Below are 25,254 nucleotides of genomic sequence, written 5' to 3' on the forward strand. Positions count from 1 at the left end.
CCCATCCCCACCACCACCATCCTCATTCCCGCTTTTCCCATCCCCGCGACCTTCATGCCCACCATCCTCATTCCCATTTTCCCATCCCCATCACCACCATCCTCATTCCTGCTTTTCCCATCCTCATCCCCGTGACCTTCATCCCCACCATCCTCATTCCCATTTTCCCATCCCCATCACCACCATCCTCATTCCTGCTTTTCCCATCCCCGTGACCTTCATCCCCACCATCCTCATCATCCCCGTTCTCCTCCCCTCGCCTCAGGTCCTCCGCCCCGCCAGGGGGCGCTCTCTCCCCGGGAGATCGGAAGTGCCGCTCTCCCCTCGCGGGCAGCCCCGCCTGCTCCCGCCGCCGCTTCCGCCGCCGCCGCCGCTTTCCCGGCCGCCTCTCCCGGCTCTGCTCCGGTCCCTCTTCGGTCTCGCCTCGGTGTCGCTTCGCCGCCAGCGCCGTCATGAACAAGAAGAAGAAGCCGTTCCTGGGCATGCCCGCGCCCCTGGGCTACGTGCCGGGGCTGGGCCGCGGGTGAGACGCTGCCAGGCCAGGCCTGGCCCCCCCACCCCGGTCCCTTCCCGGCCCGGTCGCTCCGCCGGGCCCCGGCGCTCTCCGAGCCCTTTCGCTGCCCGGCTGGGTCCCACCTCCCTGCCCCACTCATCCCTGTCCCCTCGGGGTGGCCCCGAGGCTTTTCAATGTTGTCCCTTCCTGATCGTTCTCGTTCGCTCTCTGGCTGGGCGGGTTTGTGTTTAAAAGCGAGCCTGGCTCCGAGGATGAGTTCCCGGGTGCTTCAGACCGGGATTGTGTCCCTCCTGATCTTGTAAATGTGTGTGCATGGGACCGTCTGAAAAATGATCAAACTTGAGGGCATTTGTTGAGGGAACAGTGAAAGGGGTTAGTGGCAGCTGTGACCATTTTTTAAGGGTGTTTTTGCTGGATGTGAATTGTGTTCGTTCCCCACTGGTTCCCTGGGGAGATCCCGCTGGCTGTGCCCCTCGAGGTGCTGCCAGGCGAGTGTGGGGGTTCAGAACAGCTCCAGCTGCCCCATCCCTTTGCCCAGACCCCCAGCTCGTGGTGTCCCACGGCCTGCAGGGTCAGCTGAGAGCCCCAGAGACAGAGTTTAGGAAGGAGGCCATGCACGGGATAGGTGGCAGAGTCATGAGCTGGGTGGTTGCATTGTGTTTGTGGGAAAAGTTCTCCCTGTAAAAGGGTGCCCAGAGAAGCTGTGGCTGCCCCATCCCTGGTAATGTCTGAGGCCAGGTTGGATGGGGCTTGGAGCAACCTGGGATGGTGGTAGGAGGTTGCAATGGGGTGAGCCCAGAGGTCCCTCCCAACCCAAACCGTTCCATGATTCCAAGGCTATTTCACCCCCTGGCTTTACAAATGCTGGTCATGGAGAGTACCTGACGCCAAATGATATTTCCCCTGCCTGTCCTGAGCAGTGACAGTGGCAGGCTGGGGTGCAGTGAGCTGAGCAGCCCCTGGTTTGTCCCTGCAGGGCCACGGGCTTCACCACGCGCTCCGACATCGGCCCTGCCCGCGATGCCAACGACCCCGTGGACGACCGGCACGCGCCGCCCGGCAAGAGAACCGTGGGCGACCAGATGAAGAAGAACCAGACTGCAGATGATGATGATGAGGATTTGAACGACACCAACTACGATGAGGTGAGGGGGTTTTCATCATCCTGCAGATGTTTTTTCTCAGTTGGAACAGGAGTCCCTTCCTGCTGCAAACTCACAGAATTCACAGAATGACCAGGTTGGAAGAGACCTTCAAGGTCATCGAGTCCAACCCAGCCCCAACGCCTCAACTAAGCCATGGCACTGAGTGCCACATCCAGACTTTGTTAAAGACACCCAGGGATGGTGACTCCACCACCTCCCTGGGCAGACTATTCCATAATTTTATCACCCTTCCTATAAAAAACTTCCTAATATACAACCTATATTTCCCTTGATGCAGCTTGAGACTGTGTCCTCTGGTTCTGGCAGTAAGAGCCCCACTCTTAGCTGGGGCTTCAAACTCAGAATTTCCTGTATTTTGCAGGCAGCGTTTCCTTTTTTATTTATTGGTTGAGATTTCAGTATGCACAGTGGCATGGTGCTTACAGATTTCTGTTGTGGCCTTGCTTTGTGATTGTGGTTTAATTACTGATACAGAGCCCTGAGAATCTTGGGAAAATATCTATAAATAAAAATCAGTTTAAGCATTTTAGGGGTTATATATTTATTTTTCTGTATTTTTTTTAATCAAATGAAAGCTTGTGTGCTTTGACAAGATGGGACTTGATGATCTTGGAGGTCTTTTCCAAACTAAATGACTCTGTGATTCTGTGCCACATATTGTCTTTAAGTGGCCTGTGTAGTCTCTTGTGTTTAAGTCCCACTTTGGTTGGTTGAATGTTGTGATATTCTTTCTGCTTGCTTTCACTGGTGTAAGAAGAGAAAGTGGTTAATGGAAGAGAATGGCTTTTCTGTTCTGGGATCTCATTCATTGCTGAATAGAAGTGGTTCAGAGAGAGAAGCAATTTTGAAAGAAGCAATTTTGTAGCAATTTTGCTTCAAATGTGGGAGACTAAACACCACCATGGGGTGGTAGAAGAAGGATGTTTTTTTTTAGGGATGTGTTGGTCTGCTGCATTGTTGTCAGAAGCAGCCTGTTAATACATTTTCAAGTGATTGTTGCCTGCTGCAGGAATATAACAAGAACTTTAAAAAAAATTCCTTTTTTTTCTCTTTTTTTTTTCCCTCTCTCTCCAATTTCCCAGTTCAATGGCTACGCTGGGAGCCTGTTCTCAAGTGGCCCCTATGAAAAAGATGATGAAGAAGCAGATGCTATTTATGCAGCTTTGGATAAAAGGATGGATGAACGCAGGAAGGAGAGGAGGTAGGATAAGCTGCAGCACTGGCAGGGGGTGTTTTCTGGGTAATTGAGGATGACAGGTATTTTGCACCACTTGCTTTGATAGTGGATGTGGTTAAATTACTTCACTGTAGTTAATTAAGAGTCGCTGTAGTTCATTAAGATGGTGTGGAGAGATGCTGAGCAACTGATATTGATGCATCACAGACTGCACAGTAGACTGGAAGTTGTTAGGGAAGTCACCTCCTGCTTGTGAACAGTATGTGATACTTGTTAAAGTCACTTCTCATTAAGAGGAGGTCAGAGACTGAAGTTCACTTGGAGATGTCTGTTTTTACACTATAATACTCTCTTATTTGATAAAGGATCTCTTGTTATAATGTTGATAATCTAAGCTTGGAAAAATGCCCTTTTTTCTGCCCTAACTCTTATCAAACGCATTTTTCTGGTATGTTGGCACTTTAATCAAAGACTTTCCAGTGTTACTTTGAGCATAACTCAGTATTCCTTTTCCTTAGGGAACAACGAGAAAAAGAGGAAATAGAAAAATACCGTATGGAGCGACCCAAAATCCAGCAGCAGTTCTCAGACTTGAAAGTAAGGAAAAAAATGTCTGAAATGTGACTTTTTATGAGATACAAGAGGTGGCTGTGTATTCTTTTGTGTGTGTTTGTTTCTTTGCTCTGATTTTGTGTATTGGCAAAGGAGTACTTCGATATTCTCCAGATCAGAATTACTTTCTGTTGGAAGAATAAACACTGTTCATGTGGGTACACAAGGCAGTGAAATTTCTGCAAATTTTGATATTGGTAATTTTTGTTTTGTGCTTTGTGGAAGGTGCTACACTTCTGTCTTTGAGGGAAACTGATAACTTGTTAGCATTGCAGGAGTAGCTGAGCAGAATCTCCTGACTCTAAATCTTCTTTTAAGTAAAATGTATTGTTTAAACTGTTGTCTAATGATTAGTAGTAAATCACTCAATGCTCCAGGCACTAGGATTAATCTGAATGTTTGCAGCACTGAATCTAATAACAAAATTGATTTGGAATCTCAGTCTGGACTAAAACCAAATTCCAATTAAATGAATCTAATTCTTTTGTACATTGGATTAGGAAAAAAGTCCGACCCCTAAATGTTTAATTGATCTCGAATTATTTCAAGAAAATAAATCTATTAAGGAGTTAGAGCACTTCAAAAACCATTTCTGCAGCAAATACTGATGACAACTCCTGTCTGAACAGCGGAAATTAGCAGAGGTGACTGAGGAGGAGTGGCTGAGTATTCCTGAGGTGGGGGATGCCAGGAACAAGCGGCAGAGGAATCCTCGCTATGAGAAGCTGACTCCTGTCCCTGACAGCTTCTTTGCAAAGCATTTGCAGTCAGGGGAGAACCACACTTCAGTGGATCCACGCCAAACAGTGAGTACACAGCAAACTGGGCAAGCTGTGGCCAGACTGGGTTAGAGAAGAGTGTTAAACTGGGATTTGACCAAAAAACTTGGTGTGGTTTGTGAGTCTGCCAAAGGAATTCTGGATGTTAAACTTGTGTGCTTGCTGGAGACTTTCAGTGCACAGCCATTACCAGAGAAAACGTGGGGATAAGCAGGGAAAACCTGCTTCCAGTTTTAAAGATGGAAGAAAGTGTTTCTTTTCCTATTTGCTGAATGCAGGGTGGTGGTAGTTTTGGTGAGCAAAACCATTTCTGTTACAATAATGTCTTGCAAAAAGGGAACAGAAAATAAAGTTTCCTTTCACTTAATGGTTTGCCTGATTCTGGGGCAATTGTGTTAAAAATAGTTTGCCTTTCAGTCAACTAAAAATGAGGTAATTTAGCTTGCTGCTCTGTGGCCAGAGTCTTCTGTGGTCATAGAATTACAGGAGCAGCTGACTGGCCTTAGACTGGCTCCAGGTGTCCATGGGACTTCTTTACAGATATTCTTATTTAAATGTGCCAAGTTCAGATGCCTGTGCTTGAATTTTTCACCTTCTCGTTGCTTATTTCACTGACTTGAGTAAACTTTAGTAATTACCTATAGATTTATACATCCTGTATGAGAAATGCTTTGGGATCCAGGGAAGCCATATCAGAAGTACTTGTTGGGGTTGGGCATCTGTGTCCTGCAGCTTCTGGGGAAGTGCAAATCAGCCAATAGTCTGAATTATTTTTGAAATCTCAGAAGAGGTTTTAGGAATGACTTTCTCACTTTTTTCCTTTTTTTTTTTTTTTTAGCAATTTGGTGGACTGAATACTCCATATCCAGGGGGTTTGAATACTCCATACCCAGGAGGAATGACACCAGGCTTGATGACACCTGGGACAGGTGAATTGGATATGAGGAAGATTGGCCAAGCCAGGAACACCTTGATGGATATGAGGCTAAGCCAGGTAAGGATGTGGGAAGGCAGGATCTGTCACTGGTTTTCGAAAAGTGTTAAATTCTCTTGGGTGTTAGAAGATCCAAGAACAGCTGAGCTATGAAATAATTTTGTTGTCCCTCTCCCCAAATTTTATGCCCTCAAAAAGAATAGAATTTCCTGAGAAATACTGGTTTGTCCCTGGAATTCTTGGTCATTATGGGAGAACAGACTGCCTGGTTATAGCAGAGGTGCCCTTGAGGCAAACAACACAGGATGCTACCAGTGGAAGCATCTCTTCTTGTAGGGATGCAGGACAAACTGCTGAAAAATACTGATTTGTGCCTTCTTCATCATTGACTTTCTCATCTAAATCTGGTTATTCTAAAAAGAATGCCTTTAGCTGGCAGGGCTGCAAGACAACCTTTGGGTGACTGCTTATCACCAGCCTGCTTCTTGTCTGGATTTTAATGTTAAAATTGTATATTTTAGAAATAGAAAAAAAGCTGATAAGCAAGGCTTTGTGTCTTCCTCCTTTCTTGCTTTTGGGAACAGATGAATATTTAGGATTTTTATGGAGCCACAGTGTGTTTTTAGGTGTTCAGGGGCTGTGAGTGGTCATTTCAGCAGCTGTGACTTGACTTTCCCAGGTGTCAGACTCTGTGAGTGGCCAGACTGTAGTGGATCCAAAAGGATATTTGACAGACTTGAATTCCATGATTCCCACACATGGAGGAGATATCAAGTAAGTTTAAGAAGGATTAACAGATTTATCCTCTTAGCAATGGCACTGAGCCTACATGTAAATGGAAATCTGTCTGAGTGGCTGCTTTCAGCTGGCATTTAGTTTGTAAGAAATACCAGGTGAGTTTTTGAGGATGAATTCTTTTAACATGAGATCTGGTCTAGTCTTTCAGCTGAGGTATTAGCATCTGACCTGGATGCATCAATTGTGGAGATTGTTTCCATTCCATCCCTATTTCCATGCCAGAATGATGGCAGTGTGTGGCTGCCTGCCATCCAGGAAATAACCTGGTTAATTGTACTTTTGTGCTGCTAATTTAGGCTTGATTGACGACCTCTGAGAACCTCTTTAGCCTGGAGCATGACATGTGTTTCATAAAGACTTGCTCTTTAAATCAGAGCAGCATGTGCAAATATTGATGCTAATTCTTGATTTACATCAGTGCTTGGGCTTATCAGCTTCTGGCTGCAAGTGCCCAGCTGTAATTCCCAAAAATCTTGCTTAAATATTTAACTGGCTTTCACTGTGATCTGGCTGTGTTGGTGTGTATATGTGAGCTTGTTTTGGTAGAAAGTTTTGTGTCTTCAATATGGAAAATTTGAGGTCACAGTTACTGTGGATCTGAGCACATCCTGGTTCAGGAGAATTGTTTCCCAATGTGCTGAACATTTTCCTTCCTGTTTTTCCCTCCTTCTTCAGTGATATTAAAAAAGCCCGTTTGCTGCTGAAATCCGTCCGAGAGACCAATCCTCATCATCCCCCAGCCTGGATAGCATCAGCCCGCCTGGAGGAGGTCACTGGCAAACTCCAGGTGGCTCGAAACCTCATCATGAAAGGAACAGAGATGTGCCCTAAGGTCAGAACTGCTTTGCTTTGCTGATCCTTGTGGGATAGTAGGAAAAAGCTGTGGTTCATGAGCAGCACGATCTCTGTTAAGCTTGACTGAGACTCTGCCCAATACACCTTCATGTTTACTGTATTACAAAACACCTGCTTAGGCAGGAGCTGTGATTTTACATTCTTGTTGTGACGTAAAGGAAGCTGAGTTGTTTATCCTGACAGAGTGAAGATGTTTGGTTGGAAGCTGCCCGGCTGCAGCCTGGAGATACAGCCAAGGCAGTGGTGGCCCAGGCTGTGCGGCACCTGCCGCAGTCGGTGCGGATCTACATCAGAGCAGCAGAGCTGGAGACTGACATCCGGGCCAAGAAACGTGTCCTTAGGAAAGGTGAGAGCTCCTGGGGGCTCAGGGAATGAAGGCATAGCACTCATTGTGCTCTGAGTTGTTCAAGGTGTGGCCATAAGTTCAGCTGCTTTTTTTGCTTCCTTGTTGAAATTACAATTTGTGTACTAGTGGTGGAACTTGCTGCTCTTAAACCAAAGAACAAAAGTGTTGAAGTGTTTGTAAAACATCCTTCAGCAGAAAGCTGCTGAAGGTACTGAACAATTTCAAAATGGTATTTCACTTACCTAAGCCAGTTCCAGCTTGATCACAATTAGATAAGTAGATGGAAGCAATTAAAAAATGATGTTCTGAGGATAAAAAGATGTTCTAGATGTCACCTTGTGATACTTTTTGGAAAAGATACTGGAATTGATTGTTCCTACTTGCTTGTAGCCCTTTAGATGCCACAGTGGCTACTGCTGGAGGAGCTTTAGAGGTCTTGGGGTTCTCATATCATTCAGCTTGTGGAGCTGCAGGATTTGCTATAGTGTAGCAAGTTTTGTCCTTGAGAAAAGGACAAAAAACCTTTCTTTGTGGTGCTTACCTGAAACCTTACATTTCCTTGGATTGATTGCACTTGGAGGTTTTCCTCTTTCACGGAATTACTGTCTGTTCCAAACAATGATCTCTTCAACAGCAGTTTGTTGTATTGTCCTGAGCCCAGGTCTTCCTCAGAAGTTCAAAATATGAATTCTTTGATTAGTTTAAGTAGCTGGGCCTGTATCAGTAGAGATTAGTTCCTTCATGACTACTGAATTGTATTAGTTACATCTCATGCCTTTAATCTAGACAAGGAAAAGAGTCTGGATTTAATACATTTACTGAATCATTGTGAAGCAGTCTGCAGTATTGAGTGGTTTAGGTTCAAAGGAATTCGTTGCCTCCCACCTCTTACCTCTTGCATGTAAAATTGCAGATCTCTAGTGCGATGACCTCTTACTACATCTGGATGAAAGGCATCTCAAAGTTGTTGGATTTGAAGTTCTAAAGAGTTGAGATATTAACTATTCATTAGCTTTTTTAATTTCCATTGGCTCTGCAGTGCAGCATGGTGTGAAGTGCTGCTCCTGTGACACTGTGTGTCCTTCTCAGGAACAGTCACAGATGTTGAACAGAAAAACACTTCTAAAGAAGCAGAAATAGATCTGTGAGCCCAGCTCAGGTAGGAGAGGGTCTTGTGTGAGAGCAGTGACTTACCCACTAATATTGAGCTTTGCTTCAAACACTGTATTTATGAAGAGAAAAACATTCAGTTTTTGGAACCACCTATCTAATCTCATGGTTAGGTAACACTAACAAAGCTGTTAGTGGAATGGAACTGGATTTATCATGCTCTTCCCAGTTTCTGCCTGTTAACAGCTTCACAGTGCTCCTCTGCTGCCTAGGGAGCATCAGTAATATGGAGCTTGGAGCCTTAAGTGGCAGCATAACCCATTATTTCTCCAAAATAAAAAAGCCTGAGTGCCAGGTAATGTCACTGAAGTGTGACCTTCCTTAATGCATTTCTCCTCTCTGTGTGCATTCCTACCATCCAGCAGAACCTCTGGAGTTTTTAAAGCCTCAGTCTGACTGGAGACTCAGCAAGCTGAGTGGCTGAAATACAGCTTGAGGTCTAAAAATCAAATTCTGTGTTTATGAAAACATTTTCTGTCCTGCAGAGTGATACTTTCAGATCTTGGAGGCTGACATTACTCACTTAAATTCTTCAGGAAAATCTCCTGCAGCTGTAGACTTGGAGACAAATGGTTAATGCTTGTTGTAAATCTCTGTGTGAGTTGAGGCTCAGCCCTGTATCTCCGCAGCAATGCCTCAAAGAACAGCATTGCCTGGAAGGCCAGCTAGTTCCAAAGTGGTTTTAGATGCCTTTTCCCACTCATTTTTGTGTCCCTGTGATTGTGCTTGCTTTATTGAAGAGGGATGTGCTCAGTCCTCTGTAACTATGGCACATTTGTGTACAGTCACCATGGAAGCAGTGGAAGTAATGCTGCAATGCAGCTGATTTCAGCAGTCTGGGGTGCAAATTGGAGTGACAAAAGGCTAAAAAACCCCTTTGGTTTCTCAATCTCTCTTAATGAGATGGGCTGAGGAAAGTTGTTGTTTAGTATTTAATGCTTCAGACAGCACATGTAGGACAGGCTGCAGAGAATGCAGCTAACTCTGGGACAAGATTAAGGAAGCCTTGAAGAATCCTAATTAGATGGAGTCCATATTGGATTGCTGGAAGCACTCTTGGTGCTCATGGCTTAGTGTCAGCGAGACCTTTAAGTTTTTATGCATCCCTATTTTATATTTGCATGGCAGGACAACAGCTTTTTGGGAAGTGAAGCTGGGGTCCATTGAGCTGTCAGGAGAGGCTTACAGGAAAACTGAATTGTGAAGGGACAGTTTCAACATATAAGGAACTGTATTATTCAACATGTAAGGCTGTATTATTAGTTATTGTTGAAGATGCTCCTTTTCTATAAAGGCAGACCTGGTGGGATTTAAGCTGCCTAGTGTTGAAGACCTTTATCTGCTCATTTGCTGAGACTGAAGGCTTTGTTCAGCCAGGTGTTTTACTGAGGAGGATGCAATTACAGCATGTACAACAAAAAAGCCCTTGGCTCTCCAAAAGCTGTTTCCAATTAAAATGATTAAGTGTTTTATTTTCTGATTTTAAATTCTCATTGTTGAAGCAAGAGCCCAAATAGGTAAATTCCCTACTTTCCCTCCTTCAGGACATTTCCTTGTAATAGCACAAATCCTTTATTATCTCATGTTTAGAAAATACAGATCTCATACGTAAACTATTTTATCATTATTGACATAATTGTTTTGCCTCTCTAGCCCTTGAGCATGTTCCAAACTCGGTGCGTTTGTGGAAAGCAGCCGTGGAGCTGGAGGAACCTGAGGATGCCAGGATCATGCTGAGCAGGGCTGTGGAGTGCTGTCCAACCAGTGTTGAAGTGAGTTTAAAAAAAAAAAAGTGTAATAAAAAAACCCCTACACCCCACTTCAGGCTGGCAGTAGTGCTTTGCAGGCAAAAGGCAGGGTGAGCAGTGTTTCTCTACACAAGGTTTTCTCCCACAGTGGGAAGGATATGATGAGTGGTGGAATGTGTTTTTTTTTCCTTTGGAGTTAATTGTCTGGTGGTCATTACATGCCTCATTTTGCTGTGTAATTGTTAGGTTAGTCATGGCAGTGCACAGCTGTGTCTGCTGCAGGCACTGAGCCATGTTTGTGTCCATATGTGGTGCCTTGAGAGTTGGGGAAACGAGTGAACGTTTAACCTGGTGAATCGAAAAGTTACTCATTTCTGAAACACCAAACCAGAGTGTTCACTTCAGCTGTTTGAGAGGTGATGTGAACAGAAAATAGGAGTATAAGAGCCCAGCAGATGGGGATGATAGCCAGAGATGATCAGGGCAGTAGCAGCCTGTTTCTCCTCTCCTCCATTGGTATTCCACAGCCTCCTTGCAGTGCTTGAGGACTGTTGCCAACCAGTAGCAAGCAGCGTGAAGCTGCTTATCTCTGTGGGCTGACACTGCCATACAGCAGCCTTGTCATCTCCTTGTTCTCATCTCCAACCCATCTTTTGTTGCTCTGCAGCTGTGGCTGGCGCTGGCAAGGCTGGAGACATACGAGAACGCTCGTAAAGTCCTGAACAAAGCGCGCGAGAACATCCCCACGGACCGGCACATCTGGATCACTGCTGCCAAACTGGAGGAAGCCAATGGAAACACCCAGATGGTGGAGAAAATCATTGACAGAGCCATCACATCTCTCAGGGCTAACGGGGTGGAAATCAACAGGGAGCAGTGGATACAGGTATGTGCTCGGTCTTGAAGGTCCAGGGAGACTCTACAGGTTCTGGTCTGAAGGCTGCTACAGAATCATTTTGCACCTGCCTTGTCAGTGGAGGTCCCTGTGAAGAGACAAGAAATGAGACTAAAAAGCTGAGTAGGGTCAAGGCCATAAGTGATACCCTGGGGTAACATCACATGTGTTTTGCTGAGAAATGTCTGGTTTGCTTCTGTCATGGAAGATAAGTAGCTTCAAGTTGAAGCAGCTGCTGCCTTAAGTAGGATGGAGGCTTAAAGCCTTCAGTGAAGGATTTATGTATTTTTTTGCATATGTCTCTTTTGGCTTGACAGGTATTTGTTTGCCCCACAAGTCTTTGTCAAATGGCATTATGAGAAATCAATACAAATACTGCATTTGCAGCATGTAGGAAATATTCTTTTAGTCCTGTACTGAAGCTCTTTCCTCCTGAATATGTTCTGTGCTTTGTTTGATCATAAGTCTTTAAAGCAGTTTCCTACTGAAATAATTTACAGTGGGTCAAGGCAGCAAAATCTTTTACTGCTTAAAAGCATTGATAATGAATGAAGTATTTAATATTAAATGGATATCCTTGTTAACATCTAAAAGAATTCTGGCTTTCTTTACAGCAGTAAACCAATTAAAGGTTAATTTCAACTTCTCTTTAAAAAAATCCACGAGCACAGCCTCTGCATCATTGTGTTCTCGAGTTCCTTCTCAGGACTAGAACTGCTCCATTTCTGTTATCTGATCAGAGGGCTTCTCAACAAGTTTAAGCAAGACATGCTTGGCTTTCTGAAAGCTTTGGGTGTCAGGAAACTCCACTTTTCCATACATGGTCTGGTGAGAGAGTCTTTGCACCTTTGACTTTACACTGCTTGATGGGATACTCTTAAATTTAGTTATTGTCAAGCCCTTATTGAGACTTAATCATCTCAAAGCTGAAAGAAGGTCAGTAGTTTTGATGTTACAGTTCTTCCTTGTGAATTTTTTTTTTTTATTGCCCAGATCCCTGCTTGGGTCAGCCCAGGGTTGTGGAGCTGTAGGAAAAGGCTTCTGGGTCTGGAAAGATCACACATTGTCACCTTTTCAGTGGATGGAATTGATGTGATCTGTTTCTTAAGCAGCTTGAATGATTCTGTGTAGAGCTGCAGCACCTTCCTGGTGGCTGCAGGCTCCTGCTCAGTGTCAGGGTGTGTTGGAGCAATGAGATGTTTGTGCTGTGGCAGTGACCACAATGTCTCTATGTTTGTGCATGAGGAGCTGCCATTGCAGACTTTAACCTCTTGTGCTGAGCTCCCAGAGTGAGCAGAGCTTTCCTGTTGTTCCTAGGATGCTGAGGAATGTGATAAAGCTGGAAGTGTGGCCACGTGCCAGGCGATCATGAGAGCTGTGATCGGGATTGGGATCGAGGAAGAGGATCGGAAACACACCTGGATGGAGGATGCAGACAGTGTATGTCCAGCTGGATGCTGCTTTTTGGTGATTTTGTTTTATTGTGGGATTGTGTTTTTTCATTTGAGGAAATTGCACTGGGGCCTGGGAAATGGCTTTGTCAGTGAAAGTGGATGTGATTCCCACACCACCTGCCTGCCTTTGGCCACTCTCTGCCTCAGGGGGTTATTATAGAACTTTATTCAGATTTGAGTTTTTATTAAACAAGAAGTTGATATTGATATAGTTTGTGTGCTAACTTGGTGTGGATTTTTTGTTTTTGGTGAGTGTGAGACATCAACAGAGATTGAGTTATGAGTAAAGGAGCTGGGAGTTGAGTTTCAAGGCATAACCATTGTAGCTCAGGAGTTAATGTAAGACTGGACAATGGAGTGGGTAAAAGTTTTACCAGGCTTTCTTTGCTTTAGGGGAATAGTTTGAACATGTGCTAAGAACTAAATCATGTTTCAGCATGAGAAATGTCCAACTTCACTGGCCTTAAATTGGGCTCAGAGCAGTGGGGGGCACATGCTGTGGTGCTTAGGGTTTTGCCTGTGAAATAACAAAATGAAGTGCTAACATGAGATCCTTTCCAATGCCTTGCTGATGTTTCAAGCTGGCCTGTGAGTGTCAGTCCCATTGAAAGGCCAGGGATTCTTGTGCTCTGTAGAGGGATACTTGGAAATTCCTTCCCTGCTTCCTTTTAAAAAGCTGATTGTAAGTGTTCTGTTCTCTATTAATGCCTCAATTCATGGATTACACCGAGTTACTGAGTTCTGGGTTGAATTGTGCATGTGTAATTCCTGCTTGCTCTCGATTCCACTGCTCCCTTAAGCTGACTTAGTCCTGATCTGTCTTCCCTCAGTGTGTTGCTCATAATGCCCTGGAGTGTGCCCGAGCCATTTATGCCTATGCCTTGCAAGTCTTCCCGAGCAAGAAGAGTGTGTGGCTGAGAGCAGCCTACTTTGAAAAGAACCATGGAACCAGGTATGAGTGCTGCACAATCCCTGTGACATGGGGACAGGCTGGGGATGAAGGAAAGCTACAATATGGTCCCTGGTGTGGTGCAAGTGCAGAGTTAGTGCAGCTGGATGAAACTCACTGCTGTGTTTTGCAGGTCTGACCTTCTTTGTTATTGTTGTGCTCAGAACATCCTTAAGTTTTATGAAGTCATAAAATGGTTCTTGGCAATAGGGGTTATGTGGTAAAAATAGCTATGAAGAGACAAGGTAGGAACAATTGTCTTTGAGAAGGCACCTCTGGAAAAATATAGGGCTGCAAATCACCTAAAATGTGTTTTATTTAGTTTTCATAGATAAACTACTTCATAGCTGAATGTGTCCAAGCATCTCTGGTATGTTCTGATTAAACACTGTGAATGTGTATCACATTCTGAATTAAGATTGGTGTTATACTGTTAGACCTCAGGCTCTTTTTAAAGTTTATTCACAAAGCTTTACATGTCAGAAACTTTCTGCCCACAGCTTAGACTAAAGCAAACAATCTCTGCAGTAGGCCACTTATACACATGGAATCATCCTTATTAAGGCCAACAAGGCTATGTTGTGGAAGTGACTGCAGATGCTGAGTTCTTCCTCATTCAAGCCTTTTTTTTTTTTGTTGTTGGGAACAAATATACCTTCTCTTTTGATGTTGTTTTCCCATGTTTCCCAGTGGTGGCTGGCTTTTAAGCCCCATGTTCTACCTGAAAAGTGTATTTACCAGAGGAGAAAAAAATAAATTGCATAAGATCAAGCCAACCTCATCTAATAATTCTGAGAACCTTCCTGTCTCAGCTTCTAGAAAGGTTTGTTAAGCAGAATGACTCTTTCCAAGAGAAAGGAGCTGTTTGTGTGAGGGCTCTTTCCACAGAGGCTATCAAAAGTGTCTGAACAATGAGCCGGTTGTGGAATGCTGATTTCAGAACCCTTGTGAAAAAAGACCCCACCCTTTCCTTGTTATGAAACAACTTATCAAGGTTTACAACATTGGACTTTGCAACAATATTTATAACACTGAGTGATAGTGGAAATGGTGTGAGAGAGCTGGCCCTTGGCAGTACCTGGAGGGATTGTAACTTGCTGTTTCTTGTCCTCAGAGAATCCTTGGAGGCTCTTTTGCAGAGAGCTGTTGCTCACTGTCCCAAAGCAGAGGTGCTGTGGCTCATGGGAGCCAAATCCAAGTGGCTGGCAGGAGATGTGCCAGCAGCCAGAAGCATCTTGGCCCTGGCTTTCCAGGTGGGTCTGTTACACTTGTCAGAGGGTGTTAAATGTGACAGGTAAAGAATACAGAGCAGGCTTTTTCTGTCAACACCAGATTCCTGCTGCCTTTCAGAGTGATGGAGACTTCCGCTGTTCTTTGGTTGCTTTGTGTGACAAAATGTTCTGTAAAATAGCAGCAAGCTGGAAGCAAGGCTGTGGTCCTGCTCTTTTAGTAGTTCTGCACCAGGTCCTGAGCTGGAAGAGGTTGTCCAGAGAGGTTGTGGCTGTCCCATCCCTAGAGGTGTTGAAAGCCAGGTTGGATGGGGCTCTGAGCAACCTGGTCTGGTGCATGACATCCCTACCCATGGGATTGGGATGAGATGATCTATAATGTCCCTTCCAACACAGCCTGTGATTCTATGAGTTTGCAAACCATCAGTCTGACTAGCATGACTCCCACGAATCCCAGCCACGGATCAAAATCCTGTTTTGGGTCACCTCAAGGGAAGGATTGTGGTCTGCCCTAATGAGGTCACAGGTCACTGCATTGCGTATGTCTTGGATCAGTCCCACTAGTGAAGGGAATTGCCTGCTGGATGCTGTAGCAAAGATAGGCAGAGTGCTTCTAACACTGGGAATTAGGCTTAAAAGCTAAGTAAGAAAAAAAAAAAAAAGACAGGTCCTGAAATGGAAGGTAAAAGATACTTCCTTAATCTGTTCTCAGTGCTCTTTGTTACTAGGCTGAAAAGTTCTTGACTGAAATGACTTTTATTGGAAGAGTTTTCACAGACCTCAGTGGGGAATTAAAGCTGCAGCTTTTTTGCTTGAGGGTAATAAAATGAGGGTCTCATTGTGGCAGACCCTGTGATGTTTTCAGTATTTAAACTGGAAGTTCAGAAGATCAAGCATTACTGCTTTTCAACAATTGAGAAGCATCCAACTTCTAAACTGGCATATATCTGTGTTGCCCATCTGTTTTGGAGGATTTCTATAAACTTCAAAGGTCAAAGAAGACTGGGAGGAGCTTGCACTGAAAAAAAATCCTACTGTGGATTGACAAAGCTCTGATTTCAATTTTAATCTGGATCAAACAGAGGATTAAATCTGCTGTTGATTCACTGTGTGCATTTGTCTGTCACTTTGTGTTCTTGCAGGCCAACCCCAACAGCGAGGAGATCTGGCTGGCTGCCGTGAAGCTCGAGTCGGAGAACAATGAGTATGAAAGAGCGAGGAGGCTGCTGGCAAAGGCTCGCAGCAGTGCCCCCACAGCAAGGGTGAGGACGTGGGGAGGGTGAGGAGAGGCTCAGGCCCCTTGGCCACGGGGGATTTGGGACGGAAGGAGGAGTTCCTTCAGTTCTGTGGCCGTGGGGATTGACCCTGTGGCTCCCTGCCATTGCCTTCCGGGGCATGGGGCCGCCGTGCGAGCGCTTGGAATTGCGACACGAAGTCGTGGCATGATGGGAAAAAAAGGCCAGGATCAAGTGAAGGGTTTCAATTGGTTTTTTACATAAATGGCAAAAGTCAGGAATTTCCCAGTTTACAGCTGTTTGTGTAATGTTTGTTTTGCATAAAAGCACGTCTTGGAAAAAAGAGAAAATGCTTTCACAGAAGACTCACTTATGCTTCTACTAAAGACAGCTCTGGGGTGGTTTGGTGCTTAAAGTCACACTCCTGTGTTTATCTCCAGTTACCTCTGGTATGATAAACTGTCCATTTTCAGCTCTTCATACAAAAGCATTTTAACTTGTCCAAGTAAATGAAAAGTTAGTTTGATCTCTGTCCTCTGTTCCTCCCCCTCAGTTGTTGTTACATCCTACATCTTTTTAACTGTTCTCTTCCTCCCTGAGTCAGGGAGCTTCTGCAGCTGGGGCTGAAGCTCTGCTTCAGACTTGGTGCCTCTCTTGTGAGGTCACAGCTGGGGGAGTTTGGGAATGGGGAGGATGGGGATCAGAGAGCAGTGAGAGAGCCTTTGGTTTGTAGTGTATTTCTCATAGCTGTGACTATCCTACATAACCAGAAGGAAGGATTTGGGGGACAGAATAGTTACATGTACCAGTTTCTAATGAGCAGGACAACAGAGCCTGAAACCATAAGTAAGAAAAGGTTGTCTTGGTAGCTTGGATCTGAGGAGATCAGATTGAGCTGGTGAAGGAGGCTCAGGTTTGTTAATTGGTTGAGCTGTTAAAGCTGTGCTCTTTATGCAAATACTACTTTTCCAATGCAAGCCATTCTATGATTCTGTGATGATGCAAATGCCAGATCTATGTTATTAATTATGTAAATAGGTGAGACCACACTGTTCTAACTCCTTTAGTATTTGCATTTACCTTTCTTATTGTTACTTGTTCCTGCTATTATTTAACACTGATATTTTCACTTTTATTTTACTTCAAACTGTAGCTAATCAATAACACTCTAATATGATACATGAATACCTGAAAGGATACATGAAAGTGGAACCTGCTGCTTTGGCAGATAAATGGTTTTCTAATGGCTGCTGGTAGTAAACAGCTCTGCTTTGTTCCCAGGTCTTCATGAAGTCTGTGAAGTTGGAGTGGGTGCTTGGGAACATTGCTGCAGCCCAGGAGCTCTGTGAGGAAGCCCTGAAGCACTATGAGGACTTCCCCAAATTATGGATGATGAAAGGACAAATTGAGGAACAAAAAGAGCTGGTAGAGAAAGCACGGGAGGCTTATAATCAAGGGGTAAGATGGATAATGCTGCTGGTTTGCTTTGTGCTGCTGGCATGGAGAGATGTCTGTCTTTGTATCAGAATGGATAGCCAAGGATATGATTTCTGTCATTGGTTAAGACAGCAAAAGAAAAAAAAAGAAATAAGCAAGAATTTCTTTTACACATTACCCATATGCAGGATTGACTTTCTTGCTTGAGAGAGTTCTCTGTGTGCCTGACTCCTCACAGGCAGGAAAAAAGGCTTTGCACAGTAATTCTCTAAGACCTGTAAAGACTAAAACCAGAACTCTTAAAAGAAAATCTTCCTTAGCAGCTCTTAGATGCACACTGTGAAAGGAGGTGGCCTACAGAGCACTATCTCTTTTAAATGATAATTGGTGTCCTTGGGTATCAATGCTCAAAGTCCACAGCCATCAAAGTCATTTGGGCACAGGTTTCTGCCAGGGTCCATATCCTAATGACTCCCTGCACACTGTGCTGTGGTTCGGGGATGTGTGAGAGCCTCCATCTGCAGAAAGAGCACAAATTGTAGCTCTGTTAAGAGAGGTGTGCTCTTTTTCTTACTGCTGGGATAGCTCAGCCATACCTGATGTACCTGACTGTTATGGGAACAGGAGAAATTTCACTTTTGTGCTATAAGTTTAACTGGAGAAATTTGAGAGACATAATCAGCTTGGTCTTTCTTCTGCTAAACTCTCCAGGAGGATATAGGGAGGGAAGTTGTTTTCTATAGGAATTAGAAGATTTTTTTCCAAATTTACCTATGAGCATTCTTTTTTCTTTTTTTTTAACAGTTGAAGAAGTGCCCCCATTCCATACCCCTGTGGCTTTTGCTGTCCAGGCTGGAGGAGAAAGTTGGGCAGCTGACTAGAGCAAGAGCCATCTTGGAAAAATCTCGCCTGAAGAATCCAAAGAATCCAGATCTCTGGTGAGTTGTGTGGAGTTGAACTGAATTTGAGCTACAAATTCAGTCTGCTCTTCAGGACAGCTATTTCACATCATCTCAGCCATTGGAGCCTGGGACTTAAGACCATGCCCATCCTGGAGTTTCTTCTGGACTAATAACTTCTCTGAATAGTAGAAAAGCTTTGGTGGTCCTGGCTAGCTACTGTAAGGACCTGGGAAGCAGTTATTTCTTTACTGATAGTTGGAGTGCACACAGCATGCAGCATGCACAGGGCTCTTTCCATGCTGTTACTGCTGGTTTCAGATTGTTTTTTATCTTGGCCATTATGGAATAAAAGTCACATTTATTTTTAGATGGAGAGGAATGGGAAGATGTCAGTCACCTACACATATTCAGCATATGGGCAGATGTTTTCAGTTTCCAGTGACCTTCACCAGTGTTTGTTTCAGCCTGGTGAATGTTGGCATAAATATCATCAGAGTCTCTTCCCTACCAGGTTGGAGTCTGTGCGCTTGGAGTACCGAGCTGGGCTGAAGAACATTGCAAACACCCTGATGGCCAAGGCACTGCAAGAGTGCCCCAATTCAGGTGAGCTGGGTCTCAGTTCTACCTTAAACACAATTGTTTTGCCCAGTTGATAGAAGCACATTTTTTTCCCCAAGATATCCTTTCTGGCCAGGTCTCAGAATATGGTGTTTTGGAGAGGTGACAGCCATCCTTCTGCAGAGGAAATGTTGAGGGTCTTTGAGAGCAATCCAAGTTGCTTTGTGCTCTCTCACACCTGAGGGATCATGGGTTAGTGTTGTTCAATTTTTCTGCAGTACCCAGTATATTATGGAATCCATGGTCCACAGTTTGTGCCCAGGCTTCCTGCAAAAGCATCTTGGATATGGGTGGGCTTTTCTCGGAAGCTGGTAGAAGTCTGCCAAAGTTTAAAATGAAAGAAGTATTTGTAGTTAGGAAGTTCAGTGAAAAAAGAGTGGTGCTTTCTCTGTCCCTCTGGAGTACAGCTGGCCTTAGGAGATTCCCAGTTGCTGGTTTGCCTGCACTGGTTGCAGCACTGTGAGTTTAATAACTTGTGCTGGCAGTGAATTTCCACCAGAGTCATGATTAGAGGATCATGAACCATAAATGTTCAGTGCTGGTTTTTGATTATTTTAGCTCATGTAAGAAAAGGCTAAGAGGTCATATGATGTAAGTCAGTTAGTTCTAACCAGCAGTGGAAACATTTGCCTCTTGGGATGGGAGGATGAAGTGCCTATCACATCCCTATTTTGGGGCAGAATTGCATGAAACCTTAATTATTTAAACATGTTGATGTCTTAGGGGAGAAGATGTCACATAACTACAAATTGTAGTAACTTCAGGGCAAGACTTGGCTTGCCTTCAGGCTAGGTTTTGAAGGGTGTTTAATTGGTGGCTGCTTAAGTCTCAGTAAAATAATTGGGAATTAAGAGACATTTATGACACGATAAACTCATTGCAAGGTACTCTCCATGCAAGTGGGTCACCAAAGCAGCACCACCCAAAATCCTGCTTTGTTTTTGTGAATGACCTAATGAGTGTTTGTCATCACAGGCTGTTTTACAGATCTGCCTGTTGCTATGGAAATGGGCAGCAGAATCTCAGTTTTTGTTTAAACAATTGCTTCCAACTTTATCTTAGACCTCAACAAACCATAATCAAAGCCTGCAGGACTTGGCTGGTTGGCCACCTGCAGTCATGTAAACCAGAGGTTTGGGTCCATTGATTGCAGAATTGATTCCTGATGGGTGGCAGGCTGCACAAAGAATAAAATAGAAATATTATGGTGTTTGTGATCCTATATGTAAAGAGCAAGAAGAAGAAGAGAGTCTCTCTCCTGTCCATCACTGCAGTTATCAAAGCTTGTGTGTGTTCCCGTGGTGCCATTTATGAGAAGCCACAGTGCTTTGATGGAGTCCTGGCAGACACCAGCTCTCAGGCTTTGCTTTGAAGTGATCAGGTGTGCCTGGCTGACATGAGAAACTGCAGATTTCATGCTCCCCTGAGCATATTTCCTTCCTTGCTTTTGGCAGTGAGAGGAGCTAGGGATTAAACCCAGCTTTCCTGGATCTACTCTGTCCTTCATCAGTGTGTGTGGAGCCAGCATCAATAAGACTGTGGTGCTCTCCAGCACCCTTGAAACTGCTCCCAGACTGTACTTTGCACTTTTTGAGACTTCTGCCACTGCAGTTGCCTATTCAAACAGACAGATACCTTTCCCTTTGGAAACGCTGATTTTCTCTCTCTGTCCCAGAGTTTGCAGTGTGTCATCTGAAAAGCCTGAGTTAGGCAGTGCTGGAGCTGCAGCATGTGGTACAGAAACTCCCAGAGCTGAAAGTCCAGTGTGGTTCACACAGTAGCTAAAAATTCAGAGTACTCCCAGAGCTGAAAGTCCAGTGTGGTTCACATAGTAGCTAAAAATTCAGAGTACTGAATGAAGTATCTGTGTGGGAAGAGTGGTCTGGGGTGAGGTTGGGGATGAATAACCACCAGGGTGGGGCCTGAACTGCTGCTTGGGATGCACAGCACCAGCCTGATGCCAGGGTGGGGAGGGTTAACCTCAAAATAACACTAAACAATCTTCCTACTTGATTTGATTAAGGAATCCTGTGGTCAGAAGCAATTTTCCTTGAAGCGCGACCGCAACGAAAGACCAAGAGTGTGGATGCTCTCAAGAAGTGTGAACATGACCCACATGTCCTGCTGGCTGTGGCCAAGTGAGTTTCTGTGCTTGATGCAGTAAAAATATCCACGTCAGTGTGTGGCTGCTTCCAGGATGGAGCACTGCACTCCAGCACAGCCGTGTGTTTCTGGCTGCAGCAGCTCTAATAAGTCCCAAAGCAAGGAGCAGCTCTCCAGCTGTCTCCTAGTAACTGTGCAGATCTCTCCCTTGATTCCAAGTGGGGAATGTCAGCCTGCCCTCGAGCTGTTCTGGTGGGTCTGGGACTGGCATAGGCAGCAATACACTCACACAGAGCCCTTTGCCAGTTTTCTTTCTGTCCCTTGAAGAGGGTTTCACTGTCAGGTGAACTAGGCTTAAGTGGTTCAGGGTATGTTTTAAGTATCTGTGAACATAGGGACTTTTTTTAAAGTTATTTTTCAAGTTTTATGTGGCTGACTGTAGTTTTCATCTTTCCTCTCTGTCCTAGATTCTGTCAGGTGTCTTTTTAAATTTTGAGTTAGATATTCTTCTCCTGAATGTCCCCTATGTCAGTGTTCTTCAGCTGTGCCCTCTGCCAGAATGCAAACCACCAGCCATTCTGTAGTTTGCTTCTCTGAAATGGGAAGATAATCTGCTAGGAATTGTTTTCTTGTCCAGGTTGAATTGTAAGAATTTCAGTGATTAAAACCCACTGTTGGAATTGATGTGTGCCACATCCTGCTCTGATGTGTGAGCAGCCTTACAGCAGCTGTGATGGAAACAAACTTACTTTTCTCCCTCTGTGAATAGCAGAAGAGGTTAATGCAGGAGACATTTTGCTCGAAGTTGCCCAATTCTTTCACAACTCTACTTTATAAGCCAAAGAAAACTGTAGGATACACTCCAGTGACTGCAACACTGGGTTCTGCCAGATCCTGACAGCTGACTTGTTCAGCTTTAGCAGCAAGTGAGAAAAATGTTAACTTTTGCTTTATGGCAACTGCTCCCAGGCCCCTTCTGGTGCAACCTCAGGCTGTTTAACAGCTAATCCCAACATAAACAGCTTCCACCACCCATCAGGACTTGCCTCTGTAGGTACAGAGTGTCACACATCTGTGACAAACTTTTGTAAAATACGTTCCTGAAAATGGCCACTGCTTGCAGGTGTTAAACCTCTGCTATCATTGTTCATGCTCTTGTAAATCACAGTTTATTTAACAGAGAACAATCAAGAGTATTATAGGGCTTAAAAACAATCACATAAGCTGTATGATTTTATGACAGGCTAAGCTCTTTATGAGGGGTGGCTGATTTGATAAAGACCTTATAGCTCAAATGAACTCTTTAATGCCAAGGAGTGAAACCAAGAGACTCTTGACTCAGCTTGTTCTTTACTGGGGAGAAATTTCAGCATTGACCAGTGCCTGGATGAAATGGCAGCAGAGGGGCTGTGCCAGGCTGGGATTTGAGTGCAGAAGCTTCCATACTTGTTTTTCCTTGGAAAATGGGGCTGATAAGGCAGGTCTGCTCCACTCCACCCCAGCAGGCTTTGTAAATGTGAGCATGTGACCATACAGAAGTCAGTTACCAGCTTTTAGAAGTTATTTAATTATTAGATGGTAAAATTGACTTGAAATGTAAAGAAATTGAAGGATTGGGAATAGGTGTGGGCATGTAATCCTGTCTCTTCAACACCAAATCTAGAACAGCAAAATTGAAGCAATTAAACAGCAAAGGTTGAGCTCTGTAATGCTTCCCCTCTCAGCAGAGCCTGTCTGTGCCTGGGGCTGAGGTATCCTCTAAGTTGTCCTGCCTCAGTGTGGGCAGTGAATAGGAAGTGCTGGGTGTTCTTTTCAGTCCTCTCACTCCCTTCCCTTTCCAGAGGCAGGATGGTCTGCAAGTTGCCTAAAAATCTGCTGTTTATTTCCTGGGAGAGCAGAGAACTGGAACACCTGTAGAGCCTTTTAGTTGGGAGCTCCTGTGGGTTGCCCTCTTCCCCTGGAGTGAGGCTGTTTGTCAGCTCCCCTCTGCTCTTCCCACCAGGCTGTTCTGGAGCGAGCGGAAAATAACCAAGGCCAGAGAGTGGTTCCACCGCACGGTGAAGATCGACTCTGACCTGGGGGATGCCTGGGCCTTCTTCTACAAATTTGAGCTCCAGCATGGCACAGAGGTGAGTGTGGGCCTGGGAACAGGGGAGGCAGCAGCAATCCCTGGCTGCCAGGGGTTGCCCAGTCCTGGGATTGCTGCAGTGCAGGGCTGAGCACGCTGCCGCTGCTCCTGCCTGTGTGGTCACAGGGGAGGCTGGGTGTCACGCCTGGTCATGAATGAGCATGAACAGGCCTGTGTGGTGGCTTTTCAAAGGTGCTGTCATTAGCTGAGCTGTGTTTCAGGCTGCTTTGCTGTCCACAGTTCTGCTGGTTCATGCAAAAATCTCTGAAATGAATCTTCCTCTTGTAAAACTCAAGCTTGCTCAGAGGGGATTGTGCTGGAATTGTGGTGCTGGGTTTGTGTAACTGGGGCTGTTTCTTCCCAAGTGTTGAGTACAGGTGTCATGTGAACACAGCCAGAGGAACAGCCAACTGTAATCTCTTACAGCAGTTTTTACTGCTGAAATGATGGGGGTGTTTATCTTCTGACTTCAGAGAGACCTTTCACTTGACACAGCATCCTGCAGGTGGTAATGCACAGGAAGTTTCTGTTGCAGTTTCTCTGCAATAGCCAAAACTTGCTTACCTGCAGCTCAGCCAGGCAGGAGACTTGCTGCTTCTGAATTTTGACGTGGACTTCCTTTGGAAATAACAGACCCCAAACCCCACCATCATCTTTGGAAGAGTTTTTGAATTGGGGAGAGTTCAGTTTTTGGCTGTGTTCTGGAACAAAGCAGGACAAACTGTCATTTCTCTTCCCTGTAGGAGCAACAAGAAGAGGTGAGGAAGCGCTGTGAGAATGCTGAACCTCGCCACGGAGAGCTCTGGTGTGATGTCTCCAAGGACATAGAGAACTGGCAGAAAAAGATTGGAGAGATTCTCGTGCTTGTGGCAGCCAAGCTGAAAAATACCTTCTAGAGTGTGCTGGCCTCAGCTGCCTCAGAGGTCCCTGTAGGACTCAACCTGCTCGTGGTGCCCTTTCAGTGGCACAGATTTGGAAGGACAGGACATGGATGATGACAGGAAGGAGCTTTCTCCCAAAAGGAAAAGCTGCTTCCTTCTTTCCCCAGCATGGCCATCAGCTTCTGCAGCACATGGGAACATTGGAGCTGGTGTCACACAGGAGACAGGAGCAGTCCTGTGAGGCTCTGTTGGCATTTCCATGTTGATTTCTGATTCCCCCTGCAAACACAAGCTTTGATTAGCGCTTGTATGGGTTCTGACATGTGGCAGTCCCTCTGTTCTTGGCCCTGGCATGTGTTCCCTGTCCCCCTTTAGTGTTTGGCCCGTCTGATGTTGGTTCCTTGTCTGGGTTGTTGCTGTTGGAATACACAGAGTGTCCTTGAAGGAGATGGGTGGAGTTTTGTGAGCAGCCCAGCAGCACAGGGAAAGCTCTGGGCTGGTTCCTCTTCTTTAGGTGCTTTACTTTGGTCTCTGCTAACAAGCTGCTGCACAGCTTGGAGGTCTTCCTCCAACCTTAGCAGCTGGAGCATTTTGTCAAATTCAAAAGCATATTTTTAGAGAACTTTTCCTCAATTTTTAAATGTATATAGTAAAGGTTATTCTTTTAGGTATCTGAGTTCATTAAGCACAGTGGTGGTTTGAACTAACAAGGCAAAACTCAGCAATCCCTGAAAGCCCTTTTGAAGGAAGAACATTTATTTAGAGTTGTTGGGAGACTGCTGTTACACAGCTGTGACTGCCTGTGGCTGGGAGGTTTGGGATGGCTCCCTGAAAGTGCAAATAGATAAAAGCAAACTCAAGAGAGGGAAAGCTTTGTGTTTGGGACCCTTTGTACACTGTCTTCGATTTTCTACACTTGTGGTGTGTACTATTTTTACCCCAACCTCCTGACTTTCTTGTGATCATAGAATGAGAAGCTGTACTGTCTTACACCTGAGGCTATAGCAGCTGTATCCAGGTCTGTGGATGTGCATTATCCCATGTATTTAGTTGGAGGAGAAACTCCCTTATTATTTGTTGGAGAATATGTATAAAATACAGCTGCTTTTTTTTTTGTTTCCTTCTGTTGTCTTTGAGTGTGGTCTTGTCCTTTGATTCTGACTGGGAAAAGGGGGTCTGATAGCAGAAACCTTTGGACTTATCAGGCTCCCAGCACTCTGGGAAGGTGCCTGCCAGTGCTGGCTGCACCAAGCTGGGCTACAGCCTCTTGCCAAAACGGGTGAGAAGCCAAAAACGGATCTTTTAATACTGGAGCAGAAAGGCT

At 44.8% G+C, this 25,254-nt stretch overlaps 1 protein-coding gene across 1 annotated transcript; it reads left to right on the forward strand.

Moving 5' to 3' along the window:
• The first annotated feature begins 350 nt into the window (after positions 1–350).
• PRPF6 (pre-mRNA processing factor 6) lies at positions 351–25,050 on the forward strand. The gene is made up of 21 exons (XM_063172458.1): positions 351–523; positions 1,491–1,659; positions 2,763–2,881; positions 3,376–3,454; positions 4,099–4,275; positions 5,087–5,242; positions 5,862–5,956; positions 6,656–6,812; positions 7,019–7,181; positions 10,005–10,123; positions 10,767–10,985; positions 12,312–12,434; positions 13,279–13,400; positions 14,512–14,650; positions 15,769–15,888; positions 17,143–17,319; positions 18,103–18,236; positions 18,712–18,803; positions 20,842–20,956; positions 22,924–23,050; positions 23,793–25,050. The coding sequence occupies exons 1-21, from the start codon at positions 453–455 to the stop codon at positions 23,943–23,945; spliced, it is 2,826 nt and encodes a 941-aa protein (XP_063028528.1). The 5' UTR covers positions 351–452; the 3' UTR covers positions 23,946–25,050.
• Positions 25,051–25,254: the final 204 nt, after the last annotated feature.

This window comes from Melospiza melodia, chromosome 19 (genome assembly GCF_035770615.1).
Source record: "Melospiza melodia melodia isolate bMelMel2 chromosome 19, bMelMel2.pri, whole genome shotgun sequence".
In the NCBI taxonomy this organism is placed as follows: Eukaryota; Metazoa; Chordata; class Aves; order Passeriformes; family Passerellidae; genus Melospiza; species Melospiza melodia.